This window comes from Xyrauchen texanus, chromosome 29 (genome assembly GCF_025860055.1).
Source record: "Xyrauchen texanus isolate HMW12.3.18 chromosome 29, RBS_HiC_50CHRs, whole genome shotgun sequence".
Classification (NCBI taxonomy): domain Eukaryota; kingdom Metazoa; phylum Chordata; class Actinopteri; order Cypriniformes; family Catostomidae; genus Xyrauchen; species Xyrauchen texanus.
Genome location: NC_068304.1, coordinates 28,388,876 through 28,408,212, shown reverse-complemented (window position 1 = coordinate 28,408,212; position 19,337 = coordinate 28,388,876). Strand labels below are relative to the sequence as shown.

Sequence of the window (19,337 nt, the reverse complement as noted above, 5' to 3'; positions counted from 1 at the left end):
GAAGGGTATGTCTGTTTAAATGGAGTGACAACATCCTCTTTCAGCCTACAATCGTACCATGGTCAGGTGTATGTTTACTTTCTGTCCTACATTGTGTGTGGTGATTATTTCGGCACTAATTTGCAGTTTGGTTGAGTGTGCGTGTACAGCACTTCCATTAAACAGTCATCTGCTGCTGTGAAAACAGGTTGGATAGGATAACCTTTCCCCTCATTTCAGTCACATACGTCACAGTACAATGATCTATAGTTAGCTCTTAAATGCATCAATAATTCACATCACTATTTACTCTCGTAAACTGATACTGAATGACTAAGGTTAATTGTCCTAGCACTCTTGTGACCACATTTCATTAAATCTACCTGACAAATATCTTTTTTGGGGGATGTTTGTGGCTCCAGTAACACTACAATAAGGTTCTATTTGTTGACATTGGGTTACTACATTATTTACCATCACTAACAATCAACATTACAGCATTTTTACAGCATTTATCAATTTTTGTTAATGCCAATTTCAACACAAATACATTGTTAAAATATATATATTTTTAACATTAGTTAATGCACTGTCAGTGGTGCCTCCAATGGGGTGCCAGGGGGGGCCATGCCCATCCCCCATCCACAATGATCATTATAATAGTTTAGATTTAACTCAGAATAATATTCTGTTTATAATATTCTCTATATGCAGTATTCAAAATAATGTCTATATATTTTCAGACATTAAATATTTAACATAAAAAATCAACAGAAAAGAGCAGCATTTGTTTATTTATAGCTGCCCTCTTAAACTCCACCCCCACTTTTATAACCTGCCAATTGAATCATCAGCAGTGCTTGTATGAGGAGTGTGGTGAACGGTGAACTTGACCACGATAAAACAAGCTCTTGGACAAAACAGCCAAGTAAGCATTTATACAGCAGTTTTCACCAAATGCTTTCCCTGGTAAAACATATATTTTCCAGAGGTGAACCAAAAGTCACTGTACACACTGTAAAACCTCACTGTAACTGTACGTATAAGTTGGATGTGAGATAAATTTGTCTTCCATAAACAAACAGGCCTAGTTTCATTTAGAAAATAATTAAGAATTATCTTTGGTTCCAAGATTGGTTCCACGTGGAAGTTGTATAGCTGTTTTATTATAATATATTTTATCATAATTTTATCTAAATCACACATTGCACACCGAAGATATGCAACACTTCCTGTTTCCCATTTTTCGCCATTAATTTAATGCCTTGTCATGGCAACACTGTTCGATATATCAAAATCTGCTTGCAATTTAGCATCTTCAATGTCTTGGCATAATGTTGTATAAATGTGGTGACAGTCTCATGACTGGGACTATTTCAAAGTCTGTTAAAAGTGTCATACTTTCTGCTGCCAGTTGGTGGTGCTATGACCGTGACCATTATAACCTTATCAATGTGATCAGCCCTCATTACCAAACATAAAGCTGAATTTTCATCAAAATCACATAATGCACACAGAATATATAAGTCACATCCTGTTTTCCATTTTTTGCCATAAATGTTTTGCTTCACCATGGTGACACTGTTCAAAATATAAAAAATCCATTCGTAATTTCTTATCTACAATGTCTTGGCATGATGTTGCATAAATTTGGTGCCAGTCACATGAATCCCCTAGGAGGAGTATTTCAAAGTTCAGGGCCTGCGATTTTCAGAACTTCAAAATGGCCGACTTCCTGTTGTGTGGAGCCTATGACTGTGAGGATGAAAGTTGATCAGCTTTATGAGAACAATATATGTACCAATTTTGATGCTTTAAGGTGAAAATGGGGGTTCTTCAGATCCCCCCTTACATGCCCATTTTCAAGGGGGTGCTACAAAGGACCCCCCTGCATGCCACAGCACTTTCGGTGCTTGGGCCCTAATTATAAGCATCTCGACTGCTAAGTTATGTTCACTATAAGTTATGAGTGGGAAGAATTTGTTAATTAGGACTAATTAATCACACACACACACACACACACACACACACACACACACACACACACACACACACACACACACACACACACTGTCGACACTGTGCACTCTGAACTAATAATAAAAAATTTGATTATATTAACTAACATAAAGATTTATAAAGCTGTATTAATATATCTTGCATTATTAGTGATGGTGCCTATAGCCTATTAACTAATCTTAACAAATGGAACCCTATTGAACAGTGTAACCACTTTTTTTTTTAGAGAGAATTTTACTACGCGGAAATAAACAAACCAGCCCAGGTCGTTCAATTAAAACACCTGATGAATTCTGGCATAGGCAAACTAGTGGGGTGAGTCAAAACACGCACGCATCGGACAACTTCCTTATGTTTTTTCTCTGCTCTTCCAGCAGAAGCCAATCCCCGCCCCTTCGGCGCTGAGTCGCATAGTGATTGGACGAGAGAGTCTTATCGCGCTTATGCTCTGTAACTGCTGCGCGCCGCTCAGACTCGACTGGAGACGGACGGGGAAGCTTCGCTTTGTGGAAGAGAGCTTTGTTAACGCATAGCCCTGTCCTGTGTGAGAGAGGAGTGCGGATTATTCTGGACGGGCTACAATAGCATCGAAGGAGTCAGGAATTCTTACAGGTATATTTGGATTACGCAGGATTGAACTGAACCCAATCCACGCAAAAAAAGGGCAGTGTATATCTTTCGCGTGCTGGAAAAAAAGGCTGAAATTTGACTATCTGTTATATCATCTAATTATCACGCTTGCTAGCCCGATCTATATGTAGGTGTAGGTTTGACCGATATATAAACCTTCTTCTGTATTTGTAGCAGAATTTGGGTCAGTCGCTGCAGTGGGCAGATGCGTTCGCGCTGGGATCGCTTTAAACACCAGCAGTACGTGCGAACTCGAACGAGCAGCTATTGGCAACTGGCACGTAGCCTACGCTCCCAACTCCATGTATCTAGATCAAGCTACCAAAATACTCCCAAGAGATTGTTGTGTTTGCGTTGGACTGATTTAATCGCGATGTCAGAAGGCATTTGTTTATAATCATTTTGTGTTTGAATTATCATTGATACTTTTTGTTTGGGGTGGGGTCTGGAAAGAAACTTTCTGTTCTCTAATGCCTCCATCCTCTCTTCTCGAGAAACGAAAGGTTTCTGTTTACGCCCAGTTAAACGTATTGATTGGTCACCTAATAATGCCCGCATAGGAGTAAATTGATAGGGCAAACTGTCAAATGGTCGTTTTAACACTAGTCTCTGTTTTTAGGAGTCTGGGGAGAAGTTTCCGCACCATGCAAGTGCATGGTCTGGAAAGAAACTTTCTGTTCTCTAATGCCTCCATCCTCTCTTCTCGAGAAACGAAAGGTTTCTGTTTACGCCCAGTTAAACGTATTGATTGGTCACCTAATAATGCCCGCATAGGAGTAAATTGATAGGGCAAACTGTCAAATGGTCGTTTTAACACTAGTCTCTGTTTTTAGGAGTCTGGGGAGAAGTTTCCGCACCATGCAAGTGGACGAAACCGAGACCGCTTTAGCGGTGCCCATAGGAACCGGAGAGTTCACCAAGCAGCAGATGGGACTCGCCGACAAGATCCCGCTCGTGAAGCCCTATTTCAAAAAGAAACACGCTCAAAGAAAGCTGGACGCCAAATGTCTGCGCGCATTACAGGATCCTATTTTGAGCACGCTATTGAGCACGGACGCTCTCGTATCAGGGGACGGGGTGTTTGTTCCGCGAAACCCTCCTCGACCCCAGCGGAACATATGCACTGCCGCCGTGGAGAAGCAGTCGAGGATTAGTCAGGTGTGCCTGAAGGGGGAGGAGGAGAATAACGCCGTGTCCGGGCTTATGGCCGAGGACGCTGATGTGACCGTGAGCGAGCTCTCAGGGGAACAGAAGGTGACGGATATTAAGCGCGTGACTATAGACGCTAATGAGCGACGCTTCCAGCCCCAGGAGCGCGATGTGGCGGCGCCCTCCTCCGACGTTTCGGGCTCGAAGTTAAATGACATCTACACCGCTGAGACCTTGCAGGGTGTAAATTGCCTCGCCATCAAAGAGGGCTCGCTGAAAGGCGAGATCTTTCAGGATAAAAGCGAAGAGGCCTCTTTGGATCTAGTGTTTGAACTTCTGACCCAGCTCCAGTATCACACGCATCAAGGGGACGCTGTATCGATCTGTGTGGATTTCCTCCAGGGCGTCTGCGTCTATGGCAGTGACTGCACGCAACATCACACCGTTTTACCTTACCACTGGCAAATCCGCAGAGCAGACACACAGATCTGGCAGAGCATATCAGATGAGTCTCAAGAACAACTGGAAAGGCTTTATTGCAATCCGGACAACGAACAAGTCAGACTTAAGTTTCTGTAAGTGCTACTGGCCTCCTGGGCTGACACCACCTTTCATTGCAACCTCTTGAACTACTTATTGAATCATGTATGCATTGCCGAATAAGGAAAAAGGAAATCCAGCCAAGCTTGTTGGCCACAAACTAAATTCTTAGTTGTTTTCTAAATGATCGATTGGCTCTTGATCATTTTGAAACAACTAAGAATTTGGGTTGGTATAATCAGTGAGGGCATATAATGGAAGACACCTTGTCAGAGTGAAAGAAAAAAAGTGAAGTGACAGGAAGTGGCCTCCTGTATGTTTGTGTGTGGTTGTGTTGTGGACAAGGTATATGTGACTACATTGCTTCTCTCCAATAAGCCTTCTGTTGGCTGTGCTGACGTGTGGAAGAGTACTGACAGCTGTAAGCTCTGAACTTACACAACCCGTCTCTGCAAAGTTCAGTCAAACACACACATACACACAGGCTCCCACTCACTGTGGCTGGTGCACTGTCGGTCACACGCATGCTTTTCATAGACAGAGAAAGGCTCACACGCAGACTTGCATGCAGACATTCAAATAAATGCCTTCAGACACAAACTCACATTTATACACACGCTCACTCACCCAAATGCACACAGACGCAAACTTACATTCATGCACGCACACACACTGCAAGATTATTCAAAATATGTCTAGCTTTTTAAAGGCTTACACATTCTCTCTTTATTTGATTAATTTATGCCGGCACACACACACACACACACACGTTAACAACCTTAGACAATGATCCACTATACAACCATACAATCCATTGCCACAATTTGTCTGAGCGGAAGGGCCCTTTTGTTTGTGAGAGTCTTGTTTAGGTCCAAAGCCTGATCTGTATGCAAAAGTGCTTTCCAAAAGGAAGTGCACTTGATCATGACAAAGCAAAAGAGATCCAGCAGTGATTTGTTTTAATGTTCACCATGACATTGCTCCTGACTGCTTCCTCCTTCAAGATAGTATAGCCGATTTGTCATGGAAATTTTCTGTACAACAGCTGACTGTTTAGGGTGTCTTTGTCTGTAGAGTTTAATAGAATAAATGGCCAGTTAAATCTCACTCTGGCCCATTTGGCCTATATGCCAAAGGCTGCTCCAACAACTGTGGTTCACATAAACCGCTTTAATGTCAATAGTTTAAGCCAACTATTAACCTCCTGCTGTGCTGACTTTGGTAGTTTAGGGTTAATGTGGGACTCACAGAGCCTGTAAACCACACCCTTGTCTGCCAACCCCACATCTTTTTTGTTAGTTTGGGTTTTTTGTGTATGTTTCTTTCTGCTGATGTGCAGCAGTAGAAGATAGTGTACACAGAATGCATGTCTGCAATGTTACAGAACATTTTGGGACAGAAATGACTGCCCATAGAAACAGATTAACCAAGCCACAGTTAATCGTGTATGAATGCCATTGTAATAGATAACAAAATATCAAACAATTTGGCATGAATTTTAAAGGAACTGCTCACCCATAAATGCAAATTCTCTCATTTACTCATCCGCAAGCTATTCCAGATATGAATGACTTTCTTTTTACTGAACAGAAATGAGAAGAATATCTAAGCTCTGTTGGTCCATTCAATGAAAGTGAATGGTGTCCAGAACTTTGAAACTCTAAAAAGCACATAAAGGCAGCATAAAAGTAATCCATATGACTCTGGTGGTGAAATCAATATATTCTGAACTGATATGATAGGAATGAGTGAGAAACAAGTCATTTTTTCACTTTCACATTCCTCTCTTGTTTTTTGGTGATTTGTATTCTTCGGCGTATCAACACTTACTAAACTTATGGTAAAAAAGAACTTCAGTATTGATCTGTTTCTTAAAAACACCTATTATAATCACTTCTGAAGACATGGATTTAACCACTGGAGTCGTATGGACTAATTTTATGTTGCCTTTATGTGCTTTTTGGAGCTTCAACGTTCTGGTCACCATTCACTTGCATTGAATAGACCAACAGAGCTGAGATTTTTTCCTAAAAATCTCGTTTTGTGTTCAGCAGAAGAAACTAGAAGAAAATAGTTTGGTGAACCATTTAAAGAAAAATACCACAAGCACACTTTAAAGTAAATATAAAAAAAAGAAGTTTGTTAGGTTTTAAATGATAAAACTAAACAATAGATATGCTGTTCAAAATTAAGATTTTTTTTTGTATTTGAATCCTCTGGTTGCCAGACATAATGAATGTGATTTTGCAAAGTGTCCTTTGTGAATTTGAGGGTAATAGACCTTATTCACTGCAGCGGGAATGACAACAAGACTGTGTGGAAGAGACATACAGTCTCTTCAACGAGCTGTACTGCAGTTTAAAGTGTTTTTTGATTGTTCTGTGGACAAAACATTGAAAAAATATCTTTCCAAGAATATTCAGTAGACAAAAAAAATTATAATCCAGATAATCAGATGGGATCTAGGAGCTTTATACAGCTTTATACCATGCGTGCCATTGAAGAGACGGCAAGTCTATCCCTTACAGCCTCATTTTCATTCCCGTTAAAAATCAAAGATGGCGCTACTGTGACTAGGGTCTTCATACACGCACTGAAATGACGCTTGGACTAGTTGGTTAAAAGTAATCACAAGAAAATGGCTAAGAAATGTCAAGTTATTTCTGAAATAATTTGCTTGGCAGATACATTTGGTTTGATATTTTTTTATCTAATGCAATAACATGTCATTTTAAATGTGGCTTAATTGTCCATTACCTTCTGTTTTACAACCATGACAGCATATGATCATTGGTCAGACTGTTGCTGTTTATGTTAGCTTTCCAATGAGAGCAGAAGCTTTGTTCATTGTTTTAGATACTCCTGACAAATGGATGAGCGGGAATAGATTTTCATGTTTGGGTCATTGTGCAGCCGCCATGTGAGAACTATGACCCTTGGTCCTGAAGGTTTGGTCTCCATGGAAGCAGCTGAGGTGAGATGATTGTGTTTGTCAAACCATGGTGTTTGCATGTGTGTTTGCGTGCATGTGTGCCTGCGTGTGTGAGAATGGAGATAATGCCTTAGACAGGAAATGAAATTATTCAATTTCTCTCTCTCTCTCTCTCTCTCTCTCTCTCTCTCTCTCTCTCTCTCTCTCTCTCTCTCTCGTAAACTTACAAAAGTAGTACAATGGTAATATATAATAATACTATAGTAAAAATAACATGGTATTCTTATAAGTATCTTCTAAGAATGCAAATTACATTGTAATATATATATGGTAATAATTTTTTACCAAGGTATACAGAACTGTGCAACATTTTAGGCACTTGTGAAAAATGTTGCACAGTGAGGATGTCTTCAAAAATAATGCCATAAATAGTTTTAATTTATAACTTGTCATACAAAGTCCAGTAAACGTAAAAAAAAAAGCTAAATCAATATTTGCTGTGACCACCTTTGCATTTAAAACAGCACCAATTCCCCTAGATACATCTGGACACAGTTTTTCTTGGTTGTTGGCAGATAAGATGTTCCAAGCGTCTTGGACAATTCACCACAGTTCTTCTATCTATTTTGGCTCTCAATTGCTTCTGTCTCTTTATGTAATCTCAGGCTGACACAATGTTCAGTGGGGGGCTTTGTGGGGGCCATGACATCTGTTGCAGGGCTCCCTGTTCTCCTATTCTACTCTTTTCTATTTGCAAAAGTAATGTTTGGGAGTCTAACATTTATATTACCTATTGACATACTAAAGCTGAAGATATAAATAACCATCTGAAGACAAATGCTTTTGTGAAACACAAGACTTTTGCACAGTACTGTACGTATATTTAAGTGACATGGTAAGGGAATGTAAACTCTTTTTCCTTACATAGATTCAGTTGTATGTTGTCACTTGAGTGAATTTGATCAGTAGGAGCTCTATATTCTCTCTCTCCATCAGATCTCTGACACAAACAAAAACTACAAACATGTGATGCTGAAGTATGTTTCTGAGTTCCTCTTTTGCTGAGAAAGACAAATTGATAAGGTCAAATGGAGACAGGATTGTCTGAACAAACAGTTTTCTCTTAGTCCAGCGCGGTGCAAAAGTAGCGTTTGTCCCATCAGTCTCTGGCCTCAAGAACGTCCTGAGGCTTTTTGGAGACTTTATCTCCTTGTGCAGAGAGCAGGAGGTAAACGAGAGTGTTTACTCCCCTCAGCTCTTCTGAGTACTTCCACCCCGAATGGAAACAAAAAATGGTGAATGAGTGTTGATTGAGGTAGATTTATTCCCTTAAACTGTGTGAAGAAAAAGCATGGAAAGCCCTTTGCACTAATTTATCAACTGTCAGTCAGAGACTTTTTTCGCTCTCATTGTCATCAGATGGTTTCATTACAGCAGAGTTTCTGTGTAGCTATCATGTTATAACAAAATTATAGCGCTTACTTTTTGGATCAGTGTCATGAAAACTCACAATGTCATCACCTGCTTGCATTGAATCAGTTTATGACAGAATTGTCTACTCGCACCTGATCTTTTTTAGTTCTGTGAAGCATACACCCTTCATAAAGTCTATCCCTGTGTATATAATGCAATAAAACTAGATTGCCTCAATAAGTATTTGGACACATGATCCATATTTATATATATTTTTATTTATTAGGGCTGTCAATCCATTTTTTTTTTAAGCGTATTCATTACATGATGTCCCAATTAATTAATCGTGATTAATCGCATTTAATCGCATATACAAATATTTGCTGAGAAAGCCCCTCATATAACAATAATTCAATATATAAAGATTATACATATTTATATTAATATATAATTATACATAGTTATCTTTAAATATTAAAAAGTTATATATATATATATATGTAATACAAAATAGTCAGATAATTAAAATGCATTACATTCTTGTGACAGAAGAGTTAATCATTGATAAGACAATACAAAAAGTGGCTTTAGAATACAATGTATTGTTTATTACCATATTATTGAACATAAGCCAATCATTGGCATGAAGTTCACAGCAATCCATTTCACAAGTGAATTTGTCAATCAGTTCGAGATTTATTATGAGGGCTTATTTAAGGACCCGTCAGTTTCAACAAGCTTCAGACATGCTTGAGTAGCGTCTCGGGTGTGTTGCGTCATAAACATAAAATGTTTAGGTCACTGTGTCAAGTTAAATATAATTTAATACTTAGAACACATCTTGAGATCCCTTAGTTCGAATCAAATGTTTTGAATGCAGAAACGTAACGAATTTCTGTTTTGTGCTCTCTGGATGTTTTCTTCACTGTATAACTGCGTGTTGCCACACAGCTGAAATTTCGATTACTGCCCTCTGGAGTAAACAGGTGGTACTACAAGCTTGCATTTCTCAGGAATCTTCCTTATTACAATTAATTGCGTACATTTTTTTAACGCGTTATTTTTTATACAATTAATAGTACTGATATATATATATTCTTTCCAGTTATATGACAACATTTCAAACTAAGCAGCATTTATATTAAAGAAATATAGCACAAGCACCTTTTCCCAAGCAAAACATTTCACGAAAATAAGTTTCGGTTTTCAATTTTAAAACAATAGCTAAACTGGTCAAAATTAAGACAATTAAGCCATCCACAGATTTAATACATTTCACTTAAAGTTTCATGGGACCTGTTGTTTAAAAGTAATTGCAAAAACAGCTAAGAAAAGCATTGTATGTTTCCAGATGCCACTTGGTTTGATAGATTGTTATGGAATGAAATTTGCACAATTTAAGTGCCTCAAACACTTTTTTGAGGCCACTGTATAACCATATGTAATATAACCTTAAACAGTGTTTGCATGTTATTGATACATCTGCTGCAGCTGCCCTTGTGTCATTGTGTGTGTGTGTGTGTGTTTATAAGTATCTGTTTGCTAAGTGTGTCTCATTGTGGAGTTTACCACCCGGAGAGTCAGGTGACTGCCTTATCTGATGGTTGGTAGTGTGATCAGGTGCATGTGAGTGTTTTGTTTAATTCTTCTCAGACTGTCATGGTTGTGCAGGGTGTGAAAAATGCTGGCATGCGGGCTGCTTAAGCTGAGCACGTTGAAGTTGTGTGTGTTAGCGGGTGCATGCATGTGATTAAGAAGGTAAGAAGATCACACTGTATTTTGGTGTTTTGGAATGAGGGGCAGTAGAGCGTAGAAATATGAAAGATCTCGCTCTCTTCTCCTCCCATTCTTTGCCTCTTGATCCTTGCTCCAGCCCCAGCAGACTGTCTGAGACCACAAACCACAGCTGACCCAGAGGTGCCTTTTTACTGGCTTTTGGAGTATGTATGAGTGTGCAAAGGGGGCACAGGGTAGGGGTTTAGAGGCTAATCATGAGAGTCTCTCAGAAGTACTTTTATTTAGAACATGCTTGTCCCAGCACAGGCCTTGGGTTTGGGCATGCTCAGTGGCCCTCAAGGATTTTATGGGCTGCTAATCCTTCACACTTGATGTATGTGATCCATGCTCTCTCCCACACTCTCATTCAGCTAACCCCATTTCATTGACTGCTGTTCTCTCTTTTGAGTGCCCTGTGTGTTTTAAGCTGTTGATATCAGCAGAACAGTGATTTAGCTTTTAGAAAAGAGAAAGTGTATATTCGTTAAGTCTCCTGATTTGCATAAGTGCTGGATATATCAGCTTAGTTTTGGAAAAGAGAATGGCTTAAACCGTTTGGGCAAATCAAACTAGAGCTTAAGAAAAAAAAAATTCCAGATGTTAATACATTTTCAAGTGATAACATTTCTCTCGTCAGAAAAGTCTAACACCAAACAAGTTAAACTGTGAGCATCCAACAGTTGCGGGATGTAAATTTTGTTCCCTCCTTCACAGTGAATATTCTTGCTTTAGTGATTTTGCATTGAAAATTGCACTGAAATATAAATCATGGTTTGAGGTGAATGCATTTTTTATTATTTTATGTTTTAATCACAGATGTATAGGCTGCAGAGTTGGTCACAATGAAATGCTCTGTGGAAATAAAGTGAACTGAACTCAAAGCACCGCCTGAACCGAGATATCTGAGGTCATTTACAGCACTCATAGACAAAAAAACCAAATGAAAAAGAAACAGAATGAAAACCTTTTACATGCATGTGTTCCATGAGACTGCACGCCTTCGTATCAACACGTCATACATGCACATATACGCTTTTATGTCATCTGTTCTTAATAATATAATAAAGAGTGTTTCTTCAAGCGTGTGTCTGTGCCGCAAGGTAAATTATTTGTAATATTAATTTGATAATAATAGCCTAGTAATAATTATTATTTATTTAATACATGGGAGAACGAGCCAAATATCGTCTTGACTTCGTCAAAGGCATCAGCTATTGTTGATCACTCTGACTACCGTCGATCCCCGAGATCATCGTCTGTGAGCACAACCCTAATGTGCATTTCTCTCTATAAATTAACAAAATGTTCAGACAGCCTCATAGCTGGTTTTTCCAACACATTCAGAATCATTACCACTTTTGCCGGTGTCACTGCGGCTCGCTTTGTGTGTGCGCTTGTAAATTATTACGGTTTAGTATTTCTCTGTAATGTAGAACAGTGTTAGCAATGTTACTTATAACATACTTGCGCAGCTCTGGAACACAAACCATTTTCTGATGCCCCCCCCAAAAATATATTCAAGTAATTCAATTAATATCATAAACATGCAACTAGTCGACTAATGGCTTAAATTAACACCTACTAGTCGACTAGGAAAATCTTTAGTCGAGGGCAGCCCTACAAATAATACTTACTAAATTAACCATGGCTAACTGTGAATACAGAATTTTTACAATGGCATTGTCAACTGAAAAAAATTGAATGATGCTTCATCCATGCCCTTATGTGTCAATGTAAGTACAAAACAAACAAACATGAAAAATTACTGCACCTTTCACTTGTCAAATTAAGACCCAAAACTTGCGCTATGCAAGTTCACGAAGGTAAACGCGAGAAGCTACGCACTTTCTGTTGTTGCATTTAAAATTAAACTAGTGGTACTACAGGTAGACAGATATATCGGTTTGACCAATTAATCAGAGACTATAGTTGCTTTTTGGAACTATCGCTTTTCAACAAAAATTAACACAGATAGTTTTATCTTTTTATTTCTCCATTATTCCTCTGTGGCCAAAACCCTTAACATGGTGAATATATATATATATATATATATATATATATATATATATATATATATATATATATATATAGTAAAAAAAAAAATAATAATTTGGTGAATATTTACATTAAAAGCATTGTAATGGAGCCAACACTGTATCACCAAAACTGTTCATGGACTTATTCACGATTATTAATGTGAAAGGTTATACAAAAAAAAGACACATTTGAAAATAGATTTCCGATCGCTGATGATCTACTGTTGATGAATTACTGCTCATACAGTATTTATTAGTCCATATGACAATGTTTACTTCATATAAGTGATTCTATTTGAATACATTGTAGATGATTGTAAGAGTGCATGCTTTTTTTCCCTTGTGTTGGAAGCACAGACATTCATAAATAAGAGTCTCCTGTATTACGGGATTTTTTATAATAAAAATCCTGCATTATGCACTAAATCTTTGTTTTTTTTTTCCTGGTTATTATTGTGATTTGTTTGTACAACAAACACACACATCTGGGATTTTAATCCTTTTGGACTCTTGTAGTCTATATGTCTTTGCCCACCACAGTAAGGAAAGAATACACATTTTTTAACAGTCAATAAATAGATTTTAAAAAACTAACTAATTGATCAATCGGTTATTGGCCTTTACCACCACTTTAGTTATCGGTATTGGCACAATACTCTATTAGTCGTCCTCTAGTTAGAATAATTTAAGTATGAATTGCACTCGCAGTAATGCTGATGTGTACATGCGCAATATTGCATAAATTATGCTTAATAAGCTGACAACGTCTATGGTGCCTTAAATTACATTCCTTTATTGGGCTAAGTTCATAAAAGATTAAAGAACGCAAAAAACGATTGACACAGATTTTTGCCCTTTACCCCAGTTTTGCATTACATGTAAACACCATTAATCTGGCATTCTTACCAGTTTATCCAGTGTATGCAAATTTGAGTTTGCCTGTTTACGTTTTGATGTCAAAAGCAGAGATTAATCTGATGATTTCAAGTCTCACTTAAACACGGTTTTCTTACCTTGTCAGATTTATTGAATATAATAATTTTTACCAGTTATAAGCATGGTTCGAATTACGTGGGAGCCAGTGGGAGCTGAGCTCCCATAGAGAGAGGATGAGCTCCCATGAAAGCAGTAAAATCATACACCTGTGGGGGTCTCTAAAAATCATCAGCACCATTATTTTAAATTACAAATAAAGCATTTTTTCCTTCAATATATTCCTTCAATGTTTATGTTAACCCTTTTGCACGTATGATCGATCAACACCGGTGTGATTAGAACGGTCAGTGCATCACGTGATCAACTGATAAATTCAAACGTGCTTTCGCGCTTTGGCTGGCGCTGAGCCAGAGACAGACGAGCTCAGTGCTGCTGTCATGTATCACAACCATAGACAGATCAACTGTTCTGTGTTTTCAACCACATAATGTTTATTTTACGTTTCAGACATTTAAATACACATAAGTACTAGCAAAAAAATATTTTGAGTTTGTAAAATACACACTGATGTCTAGGGAAGCGGCAATAATAATCCTTTCCATTAACGTTACGTTACAATAAGACACGTTTTCATATCAGATACACATTGTGTAAGTAGCTTTACATTTTACTCTATTCTTCTCCCAGTTCACCGGCCACTTACTTTCATGTATTGCGTGAGAAGTTGAGGAATTGACGCGTTGTAAAATAACATGGCGCCGCCCATCGCACATACAGCTCAACTAACTTAACGCGATCGTTATAAAGGCGTTTAAACAACAAAACACATCCACTTGCACATATTTGACAATCGGAATATCAGTGTTTCATGTTATAGCTAATACATTTGTGAATATTTTGTATAAAAAGGAAAAATGACATAAAAGCAGATCATCATTCATTCAGCGCTGTGTTGTGGTTGCGCTGTGTAACGTGACAAGCGATGATGCGTCACCATGGAAACATTAAAGTGACAGGTTCTAAATAACGGTCACATAGAATAACTCACGCTGGGGGATCAGTTAGAATATTTTAGAAATAGTGTAAAGTTCAGAACCAGCAACCATGCCACCAAAAATAAAAAGACTGCTACCAACATCAGGTACAACTTTGGCAAAATTCGGGTTTATTTCAAAAAAACAAAAAACATCATCAGAGGACAGTCTACTCGTTTCTCTACTCCTGTATTAATAAACATTGAAATCAAAAGAGTCAAGTGCAGTGTTAAGCAATTATTTATCACACACACCACGCCTGCTTATAGGCTACTTTTTTTTTTTAAGAGACCCCCACAAAGATGAAATCATAATTCGAACCCTGGTTATAAGCATATCAGTGTGCATGTTACCATGGTCGTTGTTGCAGGCGCGCTGTTGTGGGCATTCGTGTAAATTGTCTTCTACATTCAGTTTTGTCTATCAGGTAATTTATAGTTATGGCAGAGCAATATTTTAGCACAATTAAACAAGAGCCAAAAAAATAAATAAACTGAACTGTCAACATTGTTTTAGCTAGCTAACTGAATAACAACACACCCAGTTTAGTGGCACAGATATTTAATGGCAACTGTCAAACTTTAGGCCTAAGTGTGTGCAATGGGATCACACACTTGTAATGTGTTGGTCAAACATTTGCATTTGTGTATATGTGTAGAATGTGTTTCTGGCTTTAGTTAATGCTTAGACTGAATATTTTACATGTAAACCATCTGCCTTACATGTATCTTGGATATTCAGGCTAACATAATGTTGTTGAACATTGAAGCATTTTATAATACTCAGAGTTGAGTCAAATGGGTGCGTGTGCGCATTAGCTAATCTTAGCGCATGACACCACTGAATCATCAGGCGGTTACAGGTCATAGTCACCGCTGCCTCATGATTGGGTCAGGGGGACATCAAAGAGATGCAATGCTTGAGCAGGGCTTACAGGAAGAACAGAACAGGTTATTCACCCGTGACGCCACCTCACAGGTAGGGAGGGAGATATAGAGAGGTGAAACTGGCTTATCCGCTCCTTTCTCTCTCGTTTTCCTCAACACAATTTATAGGATATAATTATGCCTCTGCATTATCTCCCTTAGTTATTGTCTGCCCATTCGCCTATTTTACTATTTCTATAGCTCTTATCAAGCTTTGTATCCATTTTCACTCATTATCTCTAAATAATCTTTGCAGTTAATTTTAGCTTTTCAGTAACGCACATGTGTAGAGTACGGATTTTTTTTTTAAACTAACCCTTACGTCTATATTAATCCGGATACATTTGAAAACGCAGTTTTTGCTTCAAAATGCTCTCTGTCCACACTAGCGTTTTCATGCGTTTTCCAAATGTTGCTCGTCCACACTGAAACGTATGAAAACGTTGATATCATGTTACTGCGCATGTGGAAAATCCCTGTTGCATGTACGGTATGAAACGCAATTGCACTCGTGTTCCGTCACCAGACACCAATTCCGAGTAAACTTCCCTTCGCATTTGAAGGAACGCAATTTTACAAAGTAACATTTATGTTTTATCAACGCTATCAAAGTGAGTATCAAGTACAACAGTGCCGCTATAACACGGGCCGCCATCTTGATTGTTTTGGTTGGATAGACCACATGACTGCGTCACATGACAACAAATACATCATCATTTTCAGATGTATATTTTTTCACAGTCCACACTACAACGCGAAAACTGAATTTTCAAATGTATCCACTTTGGAGTGCGTTTTCAAAAAGCAAAATTTTCACGGACAAAAACGCCATCTCAGGGGCCGTTTATGTGACAACATTTTCATCTAAAAACTGAAAATGTTTTATGCGTTTTTGGTTGTTCGTTTACACGACAATGGCATTTTGGGGCCTGAAAATGCAAACTTTTGAAAACGGGGTTCAAAGTGCAAGTTTTGGAAAACGATGCCATTATCGTTTCCGTATAAACATACAAAAACAAAATTTGTGAAAATAATGACATAATGTGCACATGTATTACGTGCTTATTCTATAGGCATGAATTTCGAAAACTTCGTCCTTACCTCCAGGGCGAACAGACCAACATGAGATCACCAGTTGGAGTCCTCAAAAAGGTGGCATGCTTTATAGGCCAGGGTCACTTGTAGTAATAAAGCAACCTCATCGTCCGTCCAGACAAAATTGCTCGATTCTTTCGCCATCTTCATTGTTTGTATTCACCGCTCTGTGGAAGAATGCTTATGTGCGCAGGCACGTAGTGTTTCTTTACAAAGTGACATCGGCAATTATTGGCCTGGCATGCATAATACCTCGTTTTCAGTCGTTTCCGCGGTTCCGTGTGAATGGGGATCATTTTCAGCCGTCTGAACACAAAACTTTTAAAAAACGCACATCATTGTAGTACATCATTGTCGTGTAAACAGCCCTCAGTGTGGAGAGAAAAGATTTATTTTCAAACTAAAACGTATTAGTGTGAACAAGAGTGACTAGTCAAATATTCTTACACATAGTTTATTATGAAAATATGTAGGCAAGATTTGCACATCCCACGTGTGGAGTAGAAAAAAAATGGCTTCATAAGTAGCTTGTGCTGATGAACGAAGATAATATTTGCTCTTAATTTAAAGGCTGGATTATTATTTTTAGAGCTGCAAAGAAGAAAAGGAGAGAGAGAAAGGAGAGGACAGGAGTCTCAGTGTTCTCGGTATGGGGTGACCGAGCTTTGTTTCTGAGGCAGGGTAAGGGGGTGATTGGACTTCTATTGTTATCACTGCGCTATTACTCGGTCAGTGAGATGCCCTCTCGGAAAATGGTCACCATGGTTACCCGGTGCACAGGTGGCTGACTTTGGCTTGGAGTACCAGGCTTGAAAAAGTAGCAAGTACTTGTGTGAAAATAAAAAGTGTGTGTGGTTGAGCTACAGTGAAACCTAGTCTGCCAGGAAAGCCATTGCAAATGTGTGTCTTGTAACATTGCTTACATGAGTATGTGTTGATCTCATTCAAAAGAAAAAGGTCGCACAATCTCAGTGCTATACAAATGTGCAAATGTTAAAAGGAACTGTGTTTTGAAATTGAAGTGTTACTTCCCAATGCAGTATTTCCATGTTCCTTCTGAAAATCAGCATCGGAGAAATGACGTCATATATGACAGTGCAGGTTTTGTAACCACCCATTCATCCTTAATCCCAGAAAAGTCTGTTCTTTCCTCATTGTACTTGTTGAAGAGAGTTCTGCACACATAAGGAGCACCGCAGAGAGAAAGAACAGAAAGAAACAGACTGCGTCTCAAAGTTTCTCTCTCTCTCTCTCTTTCGCTCTCTCTCTCTTTACAGAGAGTAAACAAAATTATATTTTCAGCCTTTTGATGATATTTAATATCACAATATTTAAATGTTTTCTCTGAAATGGCTTAAAATGTTACCGGTAAGGGTGGGCGATATGACAGAAATCTTATATAATGATACAAGTAATTTTAGATCACGATAATTATATATATCACAATATAGTTATTATATATTAAGCCATGTCGCAATGTGTAATTTGAAGTAATCCAGTCAGTCAATTAAATACTTTGTAAATGAAAACTTCAAATTATATAATTTTCTTATTATTTTGAAATTGACAAAAATAGTCATAGTAAATAAAAATGCCACATTTCAGTCTGATGATGTGCACCAATTTTCTTTTTGTTTTTATTATTATATTACTACTATTATTGTTGTTGTTGTTAATGTTATTATTATGATTATTGTTATAATTTTCCTCAAGAAACTGAGAAATCTTCTCAAAGCAATACAAAATGTAAAATAACATATAAATAAAAAAAAGCTAGGCTCTTTGTGTTTTTAGTCATTTCTATAAAGAAAATATTAAATATCTGAAGGAAAATATAGCTGGTTTGTTTCCTGATATCAAACATTATTCGTACTGAATTTTAGAAAGGGTTTTGATGTGCATTTTAAAAACCCACATGCCATTGAGAGAAAACAGAATGAGTGACGGGTGTGATCTGCACTTTTTCTGTCACAGGAGCGTAAACGAAGGGAATTAGATGACTTCAATACTCGTGCGTACTCGCATGTTTTTAGACTGCGTATGTAACAGTCGCACAAAATACAGCTGCGCGTGTTTGGATGGGAGGCATGTTTCAAGCGCAGGATGAATCTCATTGAATTTGCTTTGACGATGGCTCAAGTGAAATTTGATGCTGCAGAAGTGGATTCAGTGTAGTTTTGTCTTGCTTTTTAGACAAGGTTTTCATCTAATGACACATGCAGCTGACAGTGAAATCTGTATTTCATTATTTCTATCAGTCTCACGTGAAGCTCTGACCACTGATAGACACGCGCACATGGATATATCGACATACACAATGTACAAACCATGCAAATCGCTGTTTTCTGCACGGTATCGTGTTTTCTAAAGCCAAACCAATTCCAAATTTTTCCTTCATAATCTCCTCTCATCTTCTCATTCAAATGAATTTTAAGGATGAGCAGTCACTCCGCCTTCCTCCATTTATCCGACAGAGTGTGTATTACCTATGTGTTATGTGCTGTACACATTTCTCCTGTGGCAATTTTGGATTACCACGATAGAGACTATAATCCAAAATGCTTAACTTGTATTGAACCTGGTACATTCTTTTAATAAGGGGTGTTACTCTTTATCGTGGCATGATCCATTGTTTTTAAAAAATGTGACATTGTGGAGTGGGACTTTTATTATTATTAATTTTAGCATCTGTTCTATCCAATACTGGTGACATCCTAAGCGTATCACAGGCACAAAAGGAAATCGCTTCATTGCACGAGCGTGATCAGTTCTGACTGTGTGAGAAAATTGAAGTTTACATAGGTTTAATGATAATGCCATATTAAACTACTATATAAAGCTGAATATTATGTATAATAACACTATTGGGTAT

The 19,337-nt window shown here is 38.0% G+C and overlaps 1 protein-coding gene across 1 annotated transcript in view; it reads left to right on the top strand.

Moving 5' to 3' along the window:
* The first annotated feature begins 2,471 nt into the window (after positions 1-2,471).
* LOC127622831 (protein mono-ADP-ribosyltransferase TIPARP-like) overlaps positions 2,472-19,337 on the top strand; it is a 36,238-nt gene continuing 19,372 nt past the window's right edge. The window contains exons 1-2 of the mRNA XM_052096934.1: positions 2,472-2,610; positions 3,462-4,352. Of these exons, the coding sequence (XP_051952894.1) occupies positions 3,487-4,352 (866 nt within the window). The 5' untranslated portion in view covers positions 2,472-2,610; positions 3,462-3,486. The remainder of the gene's footprint in view (positions 2,611-3,461; positions 4,353-19,337) is intronic.